At 36.3% G+C, this 19,051-nt stretch overlaps 1 protein-coding gene across 1 annotated transcript; it reads right to left on the minus strand.

The window, feature by feature from the left end:
- Positions 1–1,995: 1,995 nt before the first annotated feature.
- On the minus strand, positions 1,996–6,418 carry LOC120001736 (RNA demethylase ALKBH9B-like). The gene is made up of 7 exons (XM_038850182.1): positions 6,268–6,418; positions 4,852–5,219; positions 4,207–4,416; positions 3,264–3,349; positions 2,717–3,027; positions 2,507–2,578; positions 1,996–2,420 (listed from the first exon to the last, which is right to left on the minus strand). Exons 2-7 carry the CDS (start codon positions 5,024–5,026, stop codon positions 2,165–2,167), a joined length of 1,110 nt encoding a protein of 369 aa, XP_038706110.1. The 5' UTR covers positions 5,027–5,219; positions 6,268–6,418; the 3' UTR covers positions 1,996–2,164.
- Between the last annotated feature and the right edge of the window lie 12,633 nt (positions 6,419–19,051).

The raw sequence follows: 19,051 nt of genomic DNA on the forward strand, positions 1-19,051 counted from the left end.
AATTTTTTATAAACTATCCAAACAAGAGAATTAAGAGGAACCTCTCTTTCATTTCCCTTCCCTTCAAATCCCTCAATCCAAACACACTCTTGGAGAGTGTTTGGATTGAGGGATTTTGGGGGGAAGAGAAGGGGAGAGGATGGAAGGGAAGAAAATGAAAGAAATAATAATTTTTCATCTCTCATGTCTGGATGGATAAAAAAAAAGAAGGAAGAAAATTAGTTTAACTTACTAATTTATCCTTAATTTTTATGTTATGTGTAAAATATGTTTTTAATATATAAACAACTTGATAAGTTATCCATTCCCTCCAAATTACTCCATTTTGGGGAGGAATAATTTTGATAAAAATTTAATAAAATCTTGTCTCCAATTCCTTCCAAATCCCTTCCCTTAATTTTTTTTCTAAACTATCCAAATAAGAGAATTGGAAGGAAGCTCCCTTTTCATTCTCTCCAAATCCCTCAATCCAAATACACTTTAAGTGTAGCTGGAAATATCAATGTAAGAAACTAAAAAAAGAAGGAAAAAAAAAAGCATGACTATACGTTATTTCTTAAGAAAAATTGGAAAACTTGGAGTATAATATATTTGAAATTTGCAGTATTACGATATTCGGGAAGAGTGTGAGGGCCCTTATGCTATGACTTCTCAAAAATGGAGAAACTAATGAATGATGAATCAATAAAGAAATCCCTGGGAGTAGGTGCAGATATACACTTTGTTCCATGTAGCTCTACCATATTAGACAACATGAAGGGGGATTTCATAATAAATTATGAAGTAGGAATACCTGCACTACTTAAAAATGGAATCAAGATTCTTATTTATGTTGGAGATCAAGATCTTTTATGCAATTGGAGAGGTATAAGCCTCCGACGAAAGAGCTAAGGCTTAAGCTCGAGCTCGTAGGGTAAATGATTGATTTTCTATTATTTGATCTCTTTGTGTTGGATTAGGAAACTTGAAGGGGTCCGTCGAATGAAATGGGATGGCGAAGAAATCTTCGAAGAATTAAGACCTGTTGATTTTTTTGTCGATGGGGACAAAGTAGGGAGTTAAGAAGTCACAAAGATCTGTCTTTTATTAAGGTTAATAATTAGTCTCACAATTTGCGTAAATGAGTGCATGTTTGGTTTATAAATTTTAATCTAACTTGATTGTGCCTTAGATAAATCAAGCTGATCACATGGTATCGATGGATCAACCAAATGTAGCTCTACAAATGATAGATTCATGGATCCAAGACGTCAATACACCTCTCAAAGTAAACATGGTTTTTTTTTGTTGGTAAGTTATGGAAAATAGATGGTTTTGAGACGTGAACTATCATTCTTTTAGGTGATATTTGCCCCCACTATAATAGTTTACTCATGGGTTAATGACAAAAAACCCTCAAGATACAACAAAGTCAAAAACTTGTGGATTTCAAAACTAAAAGTTTCTCTAAGAGTTCCTTATTGTTGTTGTAGAGAAAGAGAGATCGGAAAGAAAGGGTTAAGAAATTGTTTTCTCAATATCTGCTAACTCTTATTTGTCTGAATAAAAACTGCTAAACTGCAGGTGTTTCTATCCAATAGACATGATTTTTCATGTCTCAAAAATTAAAGCCAATTTCCTTGCAAATTTCAATAATCGAACTTGGAAGGCGAGGAAGATGAATGGTCACTTTGGGGTTGACCCAAAAGGAACAAGAAAGTTAACTAGATCATCTTCAATCTCATATATTGTTGTTGTTCACAAGGAAAGTAGTAGTGGACATGTGATCCATCTTGTGTTTTTGCAAAGAGGGTCTAAAGCATGAGACTGATCGCTAGAAATCCAGTTACAAAGAGGTGACAGAGGGAGAGAGATGAAAGTGGATATTTTTAAGTTGAATATTAATTTAAATTGCCACTTGTCATTAGCTCATTTGTATGTGACATGTAATTTCCATATGCAATTTTGTTTTACACATAAAAAATGCATTTAACGATCAGACTGTCATGTATGCAATTTGCCTACCCAAGTGACTTATTTGACACAATTTCATCTTTCGATTACGAAATTAAAACAATTTAACATTCAATGTGCAAATTGAAACAAGAACCATCTTTCAATGTGCAAAAGCGCAATTAACCCTATTTTGGAGAGATTGTTCTTTTCCGGCATACTTATGCACTCATCAGCTGTCCGGATTCATCCTAAACCTTCGCTTATGAATAGGCCCTTGCCTTGTCCGAGTCGAGTAATGCGGCTCTGATTGGGTACTATGTCTTCTAAAAGGCTGCCTTCTAGTGCGGTCATCAGAGTTAGAAGAATCAAACCTTCTCTCCTTGTCTGTTTCATATGATAATGGCTGAATCCCTTGCAAATCAGGTTCTGGAACAAACCAAATTGGCCTCTTTGATTCATCCATTTTTCTGAATGTGATTGATATTCTATGACACAGTAATAAACAGAAGTCATTTTTACCAATTGCAGTCACAACCAAGCTATAGAAATATAATAAATTTTGACTTGGTACCTCTTCGTGGGAACCGCAGGAACACAATGCTTCGCCACATCAGCCCCATTTCCATTTAGAACAAGAACAGACCTAGAAAAGAATAAATGCAAACTTCAAAGCCTTGAATAGCTGCAACCATGGTGCAGTAAGAAAACTTGGGAAATGTAAGGAAACACAAGACAACTACACAGACCAGCAGAATGTAAGTTTCCAAAAAATCATACTTACCCCACAGGAAGAGGAATAGCAATTGCACCAGCAAACTCTCCGGCATTCAAAATCTTTAAGTTTGACCCAAATATAATATTGCAATCACTAAGAAATGACACAGTGCAGAAGGGTCGGACGAAATCTTGGTTGTCAATGTGAGGAGGTATGCAATCCCCTTCTTCATAGATGTTCACAATGCAACTGTCAGGTACACATGTTGGAGGAAGAACGTGCCACCTGACCAACCTTCTAATCATCACCTTGAAAAGAGAAGGCAAAGGGTCTATAGTTTCTTTTTGGAGAATGCCTGGAGGGTTGCCCATTTTATCCTGAGATCATCATATTCAAATTGTGAGCTTTGCACCCCTTTTTATAAATCTTATTGTCATCAAATGACCACATAAAGGTCAGATAACTTAGATTCAAAAAGCAACATGAAAATCACAAAGACGAGCAAATGGCATTGCAAACACCTCTACCATCAATCAATCATCCATCTAACCAATAAACCAAAAAAAATATTATGCACAAAGAAATTATTGGAAAAGAAGTCGAGAGGGTCTACAGTGGCATAATTGTAACAACAACCAAACTGGATGGTTACACGCCCATTGCCCCTCATCCACTTCTTGGGTGCTGAATAAGTCTGCTCTGCAAGAAAATTCAAGCAAACATGAGTAGAGTCCTCCTGACAGGTTAAACAAAAACAAAAAGCATTTCCCTTAGAGATGCATGCCAAGATATAGAAGTATGCACAATTCTAAAAAGTTATGATCAGGATTAATCCAATATATTTATTCTCAAATTTACCCTAGTACAAATGAAGTAACTTAAAGTACTAATTGGAACAATTAGAGTAAATGAATTTCATTTAAACAGAGGAATTTTCTTAAGATACCACACTAACTAATGAGACTATGAGCGATTCTTCATAAAGACTAACAAGAAGAGGAAACACTATTAATCAACAGTAAAAGCTAAAAAGCATATAAGAAGAACAGGAACTACATCACTCTCACAAAGAATATTTGCCACAGATGGTACTTGAGACTAAAAGAACCCAAAAAAAAAAAAGAGTAACAGAGCCAAAAAAAACAACAAAAAAGCCCACCTCAATCCACAATTGACGACGATCACAAAGACTCAAAGCAACGACAAGGCTCAAGATCTAAGTCAGTTCATTAACTTAGGATACACTGAAATGATAGGAACCCAACAGACAGTAGCTTGCACAGTAGAATGAGCCATTTATACAAGAAAGAGAGCAAGATGATTCTTGATTCAAGACATCAGTTGAATATTCATTGGTTAAAATGCTCTCCACATAAATAAATCGAAATTACCAGCATGTATTATGTTTCATATGTATCAACATGAAATAGAGAACTAAACTAATCGTTGATAATTGATTTAACACATTCAAAATATAACGCCGAAAATAAGAAAGTCTCATTAGGAAATTCACATAATAACATTAAAAAAAAAAACAGATAGACTAGCTAACTAACCTTTCAATTCCCCCCTATGGCCCTTCTCCTCAAGGGCATAAACTTCTTCAACTATTATTTTCTGTTCTGCAGCACTGAAAACGCCACTGTGAAGTTCAAGCCCCTCAAGAACATTTAAAGTCTTCCCTTTAGATCTCTCATAGCAAAAATAATCTTTCTTCCTTTTCACATTCATGAACCGAATGTAATCTTCCTTTTCACCATCAAGTTCTACAATAATGTCAAAAAGTTGCAAAGTTAAAAATTCCTATTCAATAACAAGCATATTTAACAACCCCAAATTAGGGAAATAAATTCCAACTAAGAAACAGACTTCCTAACAAGATACCCTAACATACCCAACAGCAGGAATACAAAAAAAAAAAAAAAAAAAAGAGAAGACCAAACATAGTTTCTGAAGCAGAAGCAGAAAACATAATCTTCCACTAAAAATATACAACAGTGTTTTTTCTGTCTATTGGTTGCTAAAACTAAACTTCATGACAAATGTATAGAAATCAAAACAAAAATATGAGAAAGACGGAAAAATACAAAAACATGCAAGCAATAATCCAAATCTCCTTGTCCAGCACAAGTTAAATTTTCTCGCCAAACAAACATAATCTAAAACAGTGTACAATACTATCAATTCAAATCCTAGGTCACCTAGGTCGAGAGAACGGATGCGGTCGGAGAGGATTTGAGTGCACTTGTGACACAAATCTTTGGAGAGGAAGGGAAGCCATGTCGTCAAGAATTCCAATGCGTCACGTAGGTCTGATGGCTGGTACTGCGTGAGGAATGGGTCATCCTTTCTGACCAGATCAAGATCGCCGGTCATTGCTGGGTTTACTCGTTTGTTGGCAAGTAGATTCGGTGGTGGTCATAACAACATAATTGCCTTTTTCATTGCATCTGTCTTTGCAGGCACATCATTGCCTTCAAGAGCTTCCTTGATTTCATTCGCAATAGCTGGTGTTCCTTTGTCAAAGTGAATGAGTAGTGGGCAAGATTTCTCCATTCTTGCTGGTTTGCTGGTGTTACATGTGATTTATATCAAGTCAATGACACAATAACAAGATAATGGTACCACAAGAAGTACAACTTGCGAATAAAAGTTATAAGAAATACACAATTCTAATGAAAATAAGCAAACAAAACAACATAATCCTTTATATAAACCTTACAACTTCAGAATATAACATTCACCTCACAAGTCAATATTTATGATACATCATACATGCATCAACTTTGTTTAGCATATGAGAAAAGGAAGGAAAACAGAAAGGCTTTAAATATAGTATTATGAATATAGATGGTAACTGTCCCTGCATCCTCACCATTTCTAGACCCTGGGCTAAACATTCTGGGTATTACAGTTCAAAAATTACCATACCATCACTTCTGACATTTTTGCTATAAGAATCATAGGCGTAATGAAATAAAAACAATTATATATTCGGCATGCATAACTGATCCCATGCATTAGAAAGTCAGAATGATCAGTTACCCTGGCGTGCCAGGGTACCACATTAACATTGCCCGCTCTAAGTCAAGAAACAATGGAAATGTTTGTAAGACAATGCACGTTCAATTCTACACTGTTAAGTGCTAACAAAATGATATCAACCATTAAAGCGAACAACCAAAACCATCCTAACTTCAGATCCTCATTATTACTAAACAGACACATTATGGATCTGCACAATCACTAGCAAAAGGTAAGAACTGAAAACACACACACATTACGGATCTGCACAATCACCAGCAAAATATAGGAACTGAAAACACTTCTAACAATTATGTTGTTTCCTCGCAATAGATTTAAATTCTCCCATTTCAGATGAGAGAATCGACACTGAAACTCTACCATATACAGCTTCCCAACCAATCCAACCTACAAATGTAAATTCCTATAAAATGTTATGTTCTTGGCATCGTAGTTTACGTACGAGAAGTACCAAATACCAATCCCTAAAATTTTTGTGCACATGATCCAGGACGGCGGTTATAGATCAGAGATACGGAAGAAGTGTATCGGGATCGCTGAATGGCGCGTAGATCTAAAACAAAGTAGCTCACCTTTTCCCTCAAAATACCACCGAAAAGCTTGGAGGAGTCTATGGCTTAAGCGAAGAAGTGGATCGGAGGTCTTATATTCGTTACTGATGGTGAGATTTGGAAAGGTGGATCTTTATTCGTCAACATGAAGAAATGGTTCTGATTTGTAGTGGGTCAGTCATCAGAAGCCATGTATAAAGCCCATATATAAAAAGACCCACTCGAAAAGGGGTTATTTAACAAGCATATTGTTTGAATTAGAAAATAAAAACCTATACTTGGGAAAAAAAGGAATAAAAAAGCAAGGGGTTATCCTGTGGCATGAATCTAACCCTTAGCCTACCTGGTTAGGAGAAAACTTCACCTTTTGTGTAGCTTGGAGGTTCAAGCTTTATGAGCCTGTATATAAAATTATTATTTGGCTTAGGGAATAACCCTTTATCTGGTTTACATCAAGTACATACACATTAACGGGAGAACAATTAGTCAGGGGTGTCACCAACATAAAGGGTCACCCTGCCTAACATTTTTGGAGGAATGAAAGAAGTCAGTTGTAACACCATTCACTAAAATAGATCTCGGGTTTGAGGGTAAACTTGAGCAAAAATAATATCACTCTATTTGGAAACACAACGAATGTAGAGTTCCTTGTTGATGCTTTTGGGTGTGGAGTTAGCAGCATGCCTTTAAATTATCTTGGGCTTCTTTTGGATGCTAAATATAAAGGTCAAAATATTTAGAATCCCTTGGTAGCAAATTTTGACATAAAACTTTCAAAATTGGAGGAGGAATTGTCTCTCAAAAATTGAGAGGTTGACACTTATTAAAATTATGCTATCTAACCTCCTTGTTTATATGTTTTCTACTCGCCCCATCTCGTCCTCTATTGCTAGTAGAATCAATCAATTAGGTACAGATTTCTGTGGGATGATTTTGTGGAGAATAGGAAAGTCACGCATGGGTGCAAAAATGCTAAGAATCCAAGCATTTATTGTCCTGGCTATCTCAAATGCTGATATAGACGAACAAGATTCTTATGAAATAATGGACCCCACATATACCACATGATTCATATAAAATTGTATGCGTCCATCTTATTATTTGAGATAGTTGGAACAAAAAGTATTGGTATTCGTAAGACTACTCCACTTGAGTGAAGGACTGACGGTAGAGCAAATAAACCAATCAAATAATAATGCCTCATACGGTGCCATCTGTATACTGCTCTGGTAGCTATTATTGTACATAAACTCCACCAAAAGAATATCATTCTCCCAATCTCCTCGGAAGTCCACCACACAAGTCCGAAGCATATCCTCCAGAATCTGAATGGTACGCTCACTCTGCCCATCAGTCTGAGGATGAAAAAATAAAGGAATGAAAAGTAGTTTAATTTACTAGTTTTTTTTTGAAAGATCAAAGATCAAATATATATTCAAATACTCACCAACTGAGTAAAAGAAATGGAGGTCATGACAGGCACTTGGGCCACTAAATAGTGGGATACAACCAGAGAAAGTAAGAATACTGGAAAACACTTGTAGAACAACAAAGATTAAAACACCAACATCAATAATGAAATCAAAAAACAACTACTATCTTGTGACTCCTCATTCTCCAATCCAAGAAAGTTTATCAGATTGGACAATGCTCTGTACCGGCTCTGGAACTTCTTCAATTCATACCCGCATATCTTGTAGTTGGAAAGCATATTTAGCCAATGCATGAGCAGCCATGATCCCTGTCCTTCTAACATGAACAACTTTCCAATTCAGGAAAAACTGCAATATTCTTCTTGCTTCCAGTATCACCGGTCTCCATGGTGAAAAATTCGACACACCTCCATTAATAGCTTCTACAATATTTGAAGAGTCACCTTCAAGAATTAACTCCCTGAACCCCAACTCTAAGGCTAACTTCACCGCAAATAAGGCTGCCATTGCCTCAGCCAAATGTGGGTCAAGTAAAACCTCTCTCTCCATTGATCCACATGCCAGTACATCTCCGGACTCATCTCTAAAAATAACTCGAAATCCCGAACAATTATTCAATGAATGTAGCGCAGCATCCCAATTTACTTTGATGAAATTTGTAGGAGGACCTTGCCACGTATGCAAAGTAGAAGGGATATTAGATACTGCACCATTCATCTGCATATTGACCACCTCCAAATTAGCCTGGACAAACTCTTCAGCTATAAGTAAACCATTCTTGGCTACCTGAGTAGGATGGGTAAGGGTCCCCTCATGCACAAATTTATTTCTCCGAAGCCAAATCAATCGCATAGTTATCGCTACAGTTGTCAGCTCATGTGCATCAAGAACCTTTGACATGGAGCACCAAAATTGAGCAAAGGATCCAAAAAATTCCGAGTCCATCTTCTGAAGCTTCCTTAGGCTCACACTATAAACATCCTTCACAGCAGGACACTCCCAAAGAGAGTGTAAGGTGGTTTCAACAGCAACTAAACATAAGGGACAATTGGATTGCATAATGATATGTCTATGATGCAACAAAAAATTATTGGGCAAGATCTCATGGACAACCCTTCAAAAAAACACCTTTGTAGAAGGAGGAACATTTAAGGACCATATAAGAAACCATACTGAATCCAAGAACTCACCATGGGGCTCAGAAGAAGAGGCAACATTTGGTTTCTTGATTTCCAGAGCTCGGTGATATCCACTTCTCACAGAGTAAATACCATTTGAGGTCCCATTCCAATAAATTGCATCTTCTACAAAGGATGAACCAAGTGGTTGTTTCAATATCAACTGAACTGTATCACCATCAAAAAGCTCCTCTACCAGTTGCACATTCCACCATCCCGAAGGCCAATCTATCAAGTTCTCCACCAACGCAGATTTTGGAAAGCCCCGTACATCCGCATGCCTATCATAATATATAAGTCTTGGTAGCCACAAATTCTGCCATATTTGCACCGAGTTTCCATTTCCAATTCTCCATCTCAACCCATCATTCAATAAGTATCTTGCATCTAAAAAACTAGCCCACAGAAATGATGCATTTCTTTTCTTTTCCACCTTAAGAAAATCAGAGCTTGGAAAGTATTTGGCCTTCAACACCCTACTTGATAAAGAGTCCCCATCAGTAATGATCCTCCAACACTGTTTTGCAAGAAGTGCGTCATTGAAGGCCTCACTATTTCTGAAACCCAAACCCCCAACCTTCTTCGCCTCACATAATTTGTCCCAAGACAGCCACGCCTTATAGTTTAATTTACTAGTTTATCCTTATTTTTTATGTTTAAGTGTTATGTTCAAGGGTAAAATAGATTTTAAACTTATAAGTAACTTAATTAGTAATCTCTTCCCTCCAAATGACTCCATTTTGGGAGGAAAGAATTTTGACAAAAATTTAATGAAATATTCCTCTCAAATCCCTCTCCTCAATTTTTTATAAACTATCCAAACAAGAGAATTTGAAGGAAACTCTTTTTCTCTTCCCTCCCCTCCCCTCCAAATCTCTCAATCCAAACACTCTTATATTGCATTATTACTTACTAGATGATGCAAAAAAACTCTTCTGCTCCTGTCCTACCTTCTACAGATAAGACTCTTGCACCGACATCAGTTTGTCACCTTAGTGAAATAGAGACCTCTATAGGGATAAGGGAAGAATTTTGATTATAGATGAAAATTAATTAGATAGCTTTGAACTGTTTTTAGATATAATTTGCTTACTTTTGAGATGGTATATTTTACATTCTCCAATATTAATATTTGATAACTACAAACAAGGCAGTAGTCATAGAAATGATATATAGCATTGTTTGAACACTAATTGCTTCTGCTTTATATAATACCGTTTAAACACTAATACGGATTTGAAAATACACGTATTGTCCCCAAATATAGAGGTTGATAGCTGAATCAATTTTTCATTTTATGAGCTGGATTTTAGAGCAAGAAAGCCTTTTACGTTCATGCCTAGCTTATAGAAAAACAGAAGGAATGATGTTTGTTTTGCCTTCATTTTCTTGATGATGGAAGCATGAACCTCTCATTTTATTTTGTATTTGTCAAGGCCGGTTTTAGTAATCGCTAACTATATGTTTCAATCTCTATTGTAAAAAATAGGAATGAGCTAACGATATTGATTGTCAATGCTGAAGAACGATTATGTAATACCACAAGCAATTTCGCATTCAAAGAGGTTACTTAGAATCAACATAGGTATGTCATACTCTGATCAAATTTCTATTATTATCCAATTCAATAAATTCTTATTAAAAATTTAAATTTAATATTGGTAATGTCTCTACAAAAACTTTGTTGAACATCTGCCTCTTTTACCGTTATATATAAGTACTTAATTACCTCATTATATCTGTTGAATGTTTTTTTAGTTTATGATAATATCCAATTCAATAAATTCTTATTAGAAATTTAAATTTAATACTAGTAATGTCTCTACAAAAATTTTATTGAACATATGCCTCTTTTACGGTTATATATAAGTACTTAATTACCTCATTATATTTGTTGAATGTTTTTTTATTTTATGATAATATGTTCAAAAAAGAAAAATCACGATAATAATTTTTGTTTTGATGGATTTTAAATTAATATATTGTCCTAAAACTTAGCCTTTTTCCCCCAATTCATAATCAACGTATATTTGAAATTAACAAATATTACTCGCCTATTAAACTTTGCAATGAGCATAGGTGGATATACTCTCTGTTTTTTTTTTTTTTTGCAATGGTATACTAGGACTGGATGAACCTTGCTTATGCTAATTGATTTCTCTTTTTTCCTATTTTTCTTACATTGGTTTTATCAATACCAATAAGTTCTTATTTTTGCTCTACTTGCAAGTTATTGAACAAGAGTTTATGAGATTTAAACTTGGTATTCGACTTTAGGTTCCTAACAAAAGGCTAGGAAATACATATTCTATAAGCCCAAATTCGTTTTGTCTGCCACACATTTATCCAAATGTATTGTATATGACAAAGTCAGGAATCTGACATGTTTATTGAATTAGATTCATGTGTTCTACAGGTCAAAAAAGAGTTCAATTATATGATATTTTGCATAAAACAAACTAAGAATAACCGCATGAAGTACTCTATTGATTTAAGCAAGTTTGACTTTTTATACTGATTTTTTGTTTTTCCTTCTAAGTATTTGTTTAGATTATTTATTTTTCGTTATAGGAAATATTATTTTACTGTAAACTTGAACATGACATTTACAAATATGTTATTTAAACTTGGTTTACCCAATTTACATCTCTTCCTTCATAGAACTTATCCCGTACAAGTTTATACATTTTTTTAATATCAATATATATTAACAACTCTATTTGGGTATATTTTATTTCTTTTCCTTGAAATTTTATGTTACGTGTTCAAATTTTTTTTATATTCATAACTCAATCCCTATTTAACAATATATTTCTAGATCAATATTTTATAGCAAACATAATTACGCATACACTTTTTAAAAACTGATGTTGTGTTTGGTTCTTCTATCTATAATCAAAATTTAGCCAAGTTATAAACATTTTTTATTATTCGTGCATTGTACAAGTCCAAACACTAGTTCCTATTATTATAGAAATTTTTTTTTGAAAAAATTAAGAATCAAAATTCAAGCGTAAAAAATGAATACAACAAGCTAAAACGTCAACCCGTAAAAAGTCATACAAATCATTGGTGACATCATTTTGATTTTTTCTCATTCATCATCATTCGTTGTATACGTAAAACCTGTTTCGGTAGATTGATCAACGTATAGAAGGTTTGATACCTATATTACAAAATAATTAAAATTTAATATACTTGAGAGGGAAATACTATAAGGACTTAGAGAACGAGACAATTATTTTAAGACATAGCACCTTATCCCTTCCATACTTATTCCAAACAAGAGATAAGTTTTTTGCAAAATGGAAAGGACCATTTTCATAAAACAATGCAATTTCACCATCGCATCCAGACCTTTCAACCAACCAAATCACAACTGGGTCATTCTTGTTGGTCCGTGATTCGAAAAAGTAAAACATCATAAAAATTAACATATATAGCAATTCCTCAATGGAAACATCAAAATCCTTGATATTCAAGTTGGTATAAAATAACATAAATCCCGAAAGGCTGGCTCAATTACCTTGCCCATCTAGTATGAGGAAGATCATAGTACCCAGCATAATGACCACGTTGTTCTACAGGAGGGCCAGAATCAACAACAAAAGGAAGACGTAGTCGCTTCTCAAGCCTTGGAAGAGCATTATTGGTGATGTTGATATCATCTTCGGAAAACAATTCGAGCCTTTGTAGTTCTAGCGTAGTCAAGAACAAGTGAAAAAGGAAAAGAAAAGGGAATGATATTCCCAAAATAGCCCTAATAAGTGGAGAGGGTCACGTGGCAGAACAAATGCCAGCAAGGCCACGTAGATAGAAGAACCGAAGGGTACACTTCGGTTCTTAACCGAAGGGTACACTTCGGTTCTTAACCGAAGTGTTCACCTCGGTACAAGATGGAAGAAGGCACTTCGGTGTATGAACCGAAAACCTCGTCTCGGTATATAACATAAGGGGATACTTCGGTAACCGCACTGCAAAAGCGAAGATATACATGGTTCGACAGGAGAAGAGTCCTCGTAGGATGTCAATTCTCAAGAGAGTCATACTCCCCTTTGGAGAGGGATATGGATGGAATTTATCATCCGAGAAACCCTCTGGAAAGCCAATGAGAGAGAGTCCGACTCTTACCACAACTTAAACACTTTAAACTCATATAAAAGGGGAACCTCTGCCCTCATGTATGCTCTCTAACTCCTGCACTCTAAAATACTTACTGAGCAAGAGGCAACGCTCGAAGCAACGAGTCATCCTTCCAAGTTTAGTACTGTACTAACTTGAGCGTCGGAGAGGTCCCCCGAGTACACTCTCGGGGCCCTACCGAAGCTTACGTTCGCTTCTTGTGAAGGAAGGAATGAAGGAAGAGATCACGTACCGACAAAGGAGAAATCAGTTATTTCAGCTCATTCTGACTTGGCTGATTCGTCTGATAGGGTATACCTGTTTTAGACATCATCAGGGAAGATATGAGAAAATTGTGAAGCCATTGTTGTAGACAGATTTATGGTTTGCCTGCCTACAACAATTTGAAGATGCTACAGCCGGTGGATTTCGACATAATTTGTTGATTTCGATGTTTAACAAATAAATTCATGAATGGAATTTTTTCGAGGCCACCGAAGCATTTGGTCTGCATGTCGGCATGTGAAGAATGAAAATGCGAAACTGTAAGCATCAATTAAGTCCAGTTTTTCTTGGCTTGAAATAAACAAGAAAAATAATGTGCCCAACAAAGTAGGCTGAAGCGGATATACCATTGCTACTAATGCGGATAAATTTCCTGTAAAAGTATATTGTCATGCAATTAAAAAGGCCAATACGACAAAAGCAAGATAATCATCAATTGCGAAACATTAGCTCGGCCCTTCTCATCGGTAATATGTTCTCTCTACACAATTAATGGATCAAGCAACAAATTAAAAACATGTAATAAACTACAACATAAAATCACCAATTGCATTTTCATTCCATAATTGTCTTCTATTTACTGTAAACTTTTGAAATCTTGCATAGGATCTTGTTATAGGACTCCTATAATGGACCAAACCAAGTGCATCATAGGCAAGAAGAAAAAACAAATGAAATCAACCAGAAATAAGAAATACCAAAGCAGATCAAAAAGGGAGCAAAAAGTGACTGAGTATTCAACTAATACAAAAGCATTAGATAGTCATCAATGCTTAATAAGAAGTCATGGGAAATTGTTTCCTCACCCAAATACATACAAATACAATACCTATTTTGCAAGCATTATTATTTGTTGAAAAATTAGATCAGGTAAGCTATTTCCAACATGAAACAGTAGGACAAAATTAGGAAGCAAGAAACATGCATAGGAAGAACCAAAACAAAACCCACCCAGGAGTCTATCAATTTCGACTCAAAATAAAAAATGGCAACGTTCAATAGACTCAAACCCAAAATTATTGACATGGGAATCAAACAAAAAGAAAGTAAGTTATTCTTTGTTTGAATGGGAAATATGGATGTCATTCCATCTCTTTTATATGCTGCAACAACAGATGAAGAAAGAGAAGAATTTTCGAATCATTGTCGAGTAATTACAGGCATGTGGAAATTCTCACTGTTGAGTCTAAATCAATGTAAATTATAATAACTTTTCCAGAGAGTAAGTAAACCAATATATGTGAAGCACAATAAGCCTCAAGTATCGTCAATTTGCTCGTGTTGATGCTCATGAATTTGAAGACAATGTTAGAAATATAAATTGCAACTTCAGAACAAAACAAAACTCTAATAAGTAACAGGCCAAAATATGATCTAATAATGGCACAACTTAGTACTACAGCAGAGATGTTGAAAAGCAACAGACAAAAGTCAAAAATAAACGGGGCAACATTTTAAAAAATTATGTAACACAAAGTATCCATTAAAATGGCTTGGAAAGTCATATGCACAATAACGCCTACTACTCAATACCGTGCTGAAAACTTACCGTCACAAAGATAGTCATGGCATGGGGTTTGAGCTTTGAATTCTTGTCTAGAATAACATCTGATTCCTTCAAGAACGTGAAAAACTTCTCCATCAAACTGAGGATCCAACGCAGGTAAAACCAAAAAGGAAGAACGGCTAATAATTATAAGAATGGCTAATAATTATGGACTTCTCTATCCTATATATCTTTACATAAGAGTTTAATGGAACAAAAGGGTCGAGGAAATTTTGCATTTATCAACCATAAACATCATTGAATATGGCAACCTCTCAACCAAAATCCAGATCCCAAAACTACTTGATACCACATAAACTAAGAAATGCAAATAGGCCGTTCCGTGTTGGTCAATGGTAGGAGGAACCCTTGAGATTGGAGACAGATGAATGAAAGGAAAAACTAGAACGAAACCCAACTTTACATCATGAACTACCCTAAGAATTACAAACATAAACTGCTAGATAAAGATCTCATCATTTTTCACACTTTTGGAAGCTAAATTAGAGCACACCGTTATTGCAAATTTCATAATTAGACCATATAAATTTGTGAAAAAGATAATGAAGAACAAGGCCAAATGTCAAAAGAAAGAACAAATTGGAAAAAAGAAGAAAATACTGCTTTAGTTGCTCTTTCTTAGAGTTGGCATTGTCTTTACTGGTTGTCGTCCTTACAAATACTGCCCTTTTTCCATCTTTCCCCATTCCAACCCCAAATCCCTGAAAAAGGGAGGAAGGTTTTCATCTGCTCCAAAAGAGCATATTTTCCTCATCAACACTAATCAACTTATCATGTCTTCCAGAAGGCCAGCAAAGCATGAAGTGAGAAATTACACGGTAAGTGAACAAAAAGTATACAATATGGAATTGTTACAGGCTTACAACAGACCATGTGAGAAATGAAATACAACATGTGAATTGTGAAGGACTCATCAATACACATTCCCGGTGATATTGCAACACTACAAAGAAGTTATCACCACATGAGTACACCCCCTACCAATGGCACTAATGACACCAGAAGCATCAGCGTGGAATCCATGCTTGTTCAATACATGATTAGATAATTCCCCTTATTCCAACTAAAAGCCCAGAGGATTTGCAGGTCATAAATAACATTGATTCACCCAATTATTCAAGAAATGTCAGTAGACGGCAAATAATGTTTGTAGTGAGTGGTGCGAGATGTACCGAAGTGTACCGAAGTGTACCTATACCACAGGAACGTGACCGGCAGGGGACACCCCGTCCCCCGAACCTGATCCCAACTCATACAATTAAACTCAATAAAATAAATTGTAATAATAATAATCATACTAGCTCCCACAATGTATAATACCCAGTACTGAACCCAAAATATCATACATACCACCACCTAAATCACTTGAAATACCAGAGTATGAATACATCAGCGGAATAATAAAATATATCTACCCGATATCAAACCCAGTAATATATACAAAATACAATATCAAAAGTCCCCACACCCACTAAAGAGTCAGCCCAAGGCTACACACCAGCTCACGCATCCCGCCGCTGACCGCCATCACCTACATCCAACTCACCTGAAAGGGAATAAAGAAGAGGGGTGAGCCACAAAGCTCAGTAGGGCGTAGAGAGGAAACGCCAATATCCATAAATAATACTGATAAACCCAGAAATGAAATGCATAGTATGCGATACAGGAAATATACATCCATCAGTAAGTCAACCAAATAGCACAATAGCCGATAAGGCCAAGCAACACTGGAACCACCCACACTGGTCTCCAGAAATCCATACACCAATCCAATCAAGTGAAATGGTAGCCGATAAGGCTATCCAACACTGTAATCACCACATCAATCTCCAACAATCCATCACCCCTGGACCCACCCTAATCCCCGTAGGGTGTCTCAATCCAGGTCTACACCGAAACTGGATGAGGATCGGGTATCCCGATAGCATAGCCTACACCAGAGGGCGTCCCCTGTGATGCACCCCATCTCAGACGGTCCACCGGTATATATCCGGTCTGTATACGTATATATATATCATCCATCAGAAATCCATATCCGATCATTTGGGCGCCTATATGGGCCCACAATCCACATCCACATCCACATCCATATCCTCATCCAACACCTCCAATCACCCCACTCTCAGAAAACATACCAACAATGATATATATAACAGGGAATATAAATCAACATGCAAACAGGTCGTATTTCCACCCCTGGAAACCGACAAAACCATAATATCACCAGAGTCCCTAAAACCGGAACTCTAAAGTCACATGCAAGAGAATGGAAACCCCTACCTGGAAATCAGAGTGCTAAAACCAAGCACGCGTCCCAGGCAACCCCTACCTCGAAAAGTTAACCCGCTCCGAATCTCAATCGTGACCACCGTCTACACCGAAAAACACGATATATGAAAATACGGTAAAAATACGGTCGGTCAACTATGGTCAACGGCCAAATAGTACTGGTCAAAGTCAACGTATAAATAGTAACCGAGTCAAAGTCAATAGTCAAATAGTAACCGGGTCAGTAACCGGGTCAAATAGTACCCGACCGGGTCAAATCGGGTCAAATAGTACCCAGCCGAGTCAACTCACCGGTCAACCGAGTCAACTCGCCGGTCAACCGAGTCAACTCGGACTGACTCGGTCAACTCGCCGGAAACCCATTTAACCCCATCGCCGGCGATCCGACCACCCAAACCTGTCAAATCTTATATCAAATTGAAGAACTCGATGAGATAAACTCATAGGTACCTGAAACACGTCAAACCGTTGCCGGAATCGGCCGGATCGACCAAAAGAAATCCGAGGAAATCGGAACTTCAAACTCCGATATCTCCCTAACCACAACTCCGATCGACGTGATTCAAGTTGGGTTATACTCGTCTCGTCAATACGCTTCTTTTGATACCGGTGGTGTCGCTCACCGTCGTCGGACTCGGAAAATGAATAGTAACAAAGATGTACGGGAGAGAGAAAAGGAAGAAGAGAAGAAACTGCGTAAGAATTTTTATTTTTTTTTTGATTTTTTAAGTTTTCTTTTATAATAACTTTGACTTACCAAAAACACCCACCTGTCAAAAACGCCCCTAACTAAATTGTTATAATTAACTTCAAAAATTCATAACAAATCAAATTTAAATCCGATTTAAGTAATTCTTACTTTAAAAATTTTCCTTTAAAATTCCCCATTTATTAAAAATATTTTTCTAATTTTATCACAATTTAATTTTTACTCCTTCAAATACCGGTTCACCAACACAGAGGTTCCCTCCACCTCAACCACCACGAGAAGATACTATGAATAGTGTAAAATTAGACCAGGATATTACATATATTTTTTGAAAGAGAAGTCTGAAGTTTTTAGTGTGTTCCAAACTTTTAAGGCCCTTGTTGAAAAACAATCAGGCAAAGTGATTAAAACTCTTAGGAGTGATAGAGGTGGGGAATTTAACTCCAGAGAATTTGATAGATTCTGTGAATCAAATGGTATTCATCATCAACTGACTGTTGGTTTTGCTCCAGAACAAAATGGAGTCTCAGAACGGAAGAACAGAACTGTCATGGAAATGGCAAGAACTTTGCTAGCAGGGAAGAAATTTCCCAAATGGCTATGGGGAGAAGCCGTGAGTACTGGTGTTTACATGTTGAACAGGTGCCCTACTACTGCTGTAAAGAGTAGGACACCTTTGGAAGCTTGGTCAGGTATGAAACCCTCTGCAAAATACCTCAAAGTTTTTGGTAGTCCATGTTACATACATGTGCCCGATGCTAAAAGGAGAAAACTTGACAAAAAATGTGAGACAGGTATATTGCTTGGGTATAGTACCAGATCAAAGGGCTACAGGATATATAATTTGGAGTCCAAAAGACTTGTTGTTGCCAGGGATGTAGAAATTGATGAAGAAGCCATTTGGGATTGGGATAAGTAAGAAGTCATACATGTCTCCTTTTCTGTTTATTCTGATGATATGCAGGACACCGAGTCATTTGAAGCAAATGATCAAAAACCATCTGATGATATTGCTGAGAATGATATTGATAGCACATATGAGGATTCTGAGGTTGACAAATACCATATCGGCTGAAGTGTAACTGAAAGGTCTATCATATCGGCTGTGTCAGAGTTGACAAATACCAAAAAGTAGAATAAAGTAGTAGTACGAAATGATCACAACAGGTGTTGATAAAGGAGAGGGTAGAATTATGGGCCACATTCTATAAAGAGAAATATG

Source organism: Tripterygium wilfordii, chromosome 7 (genome assembly GCF_013401445.1).
Source record: "Tripterygium wilfordii isolate XIE 37 chromosome 7, ASM1340144v1, whole genome shotgun sequence".
NCBI lineage: Eukaryota > Viridiplantae > Streptophyta > Magnoliopsida > Celastrales > Celastraceae > Tripterygium > Tripterygium wilfordii.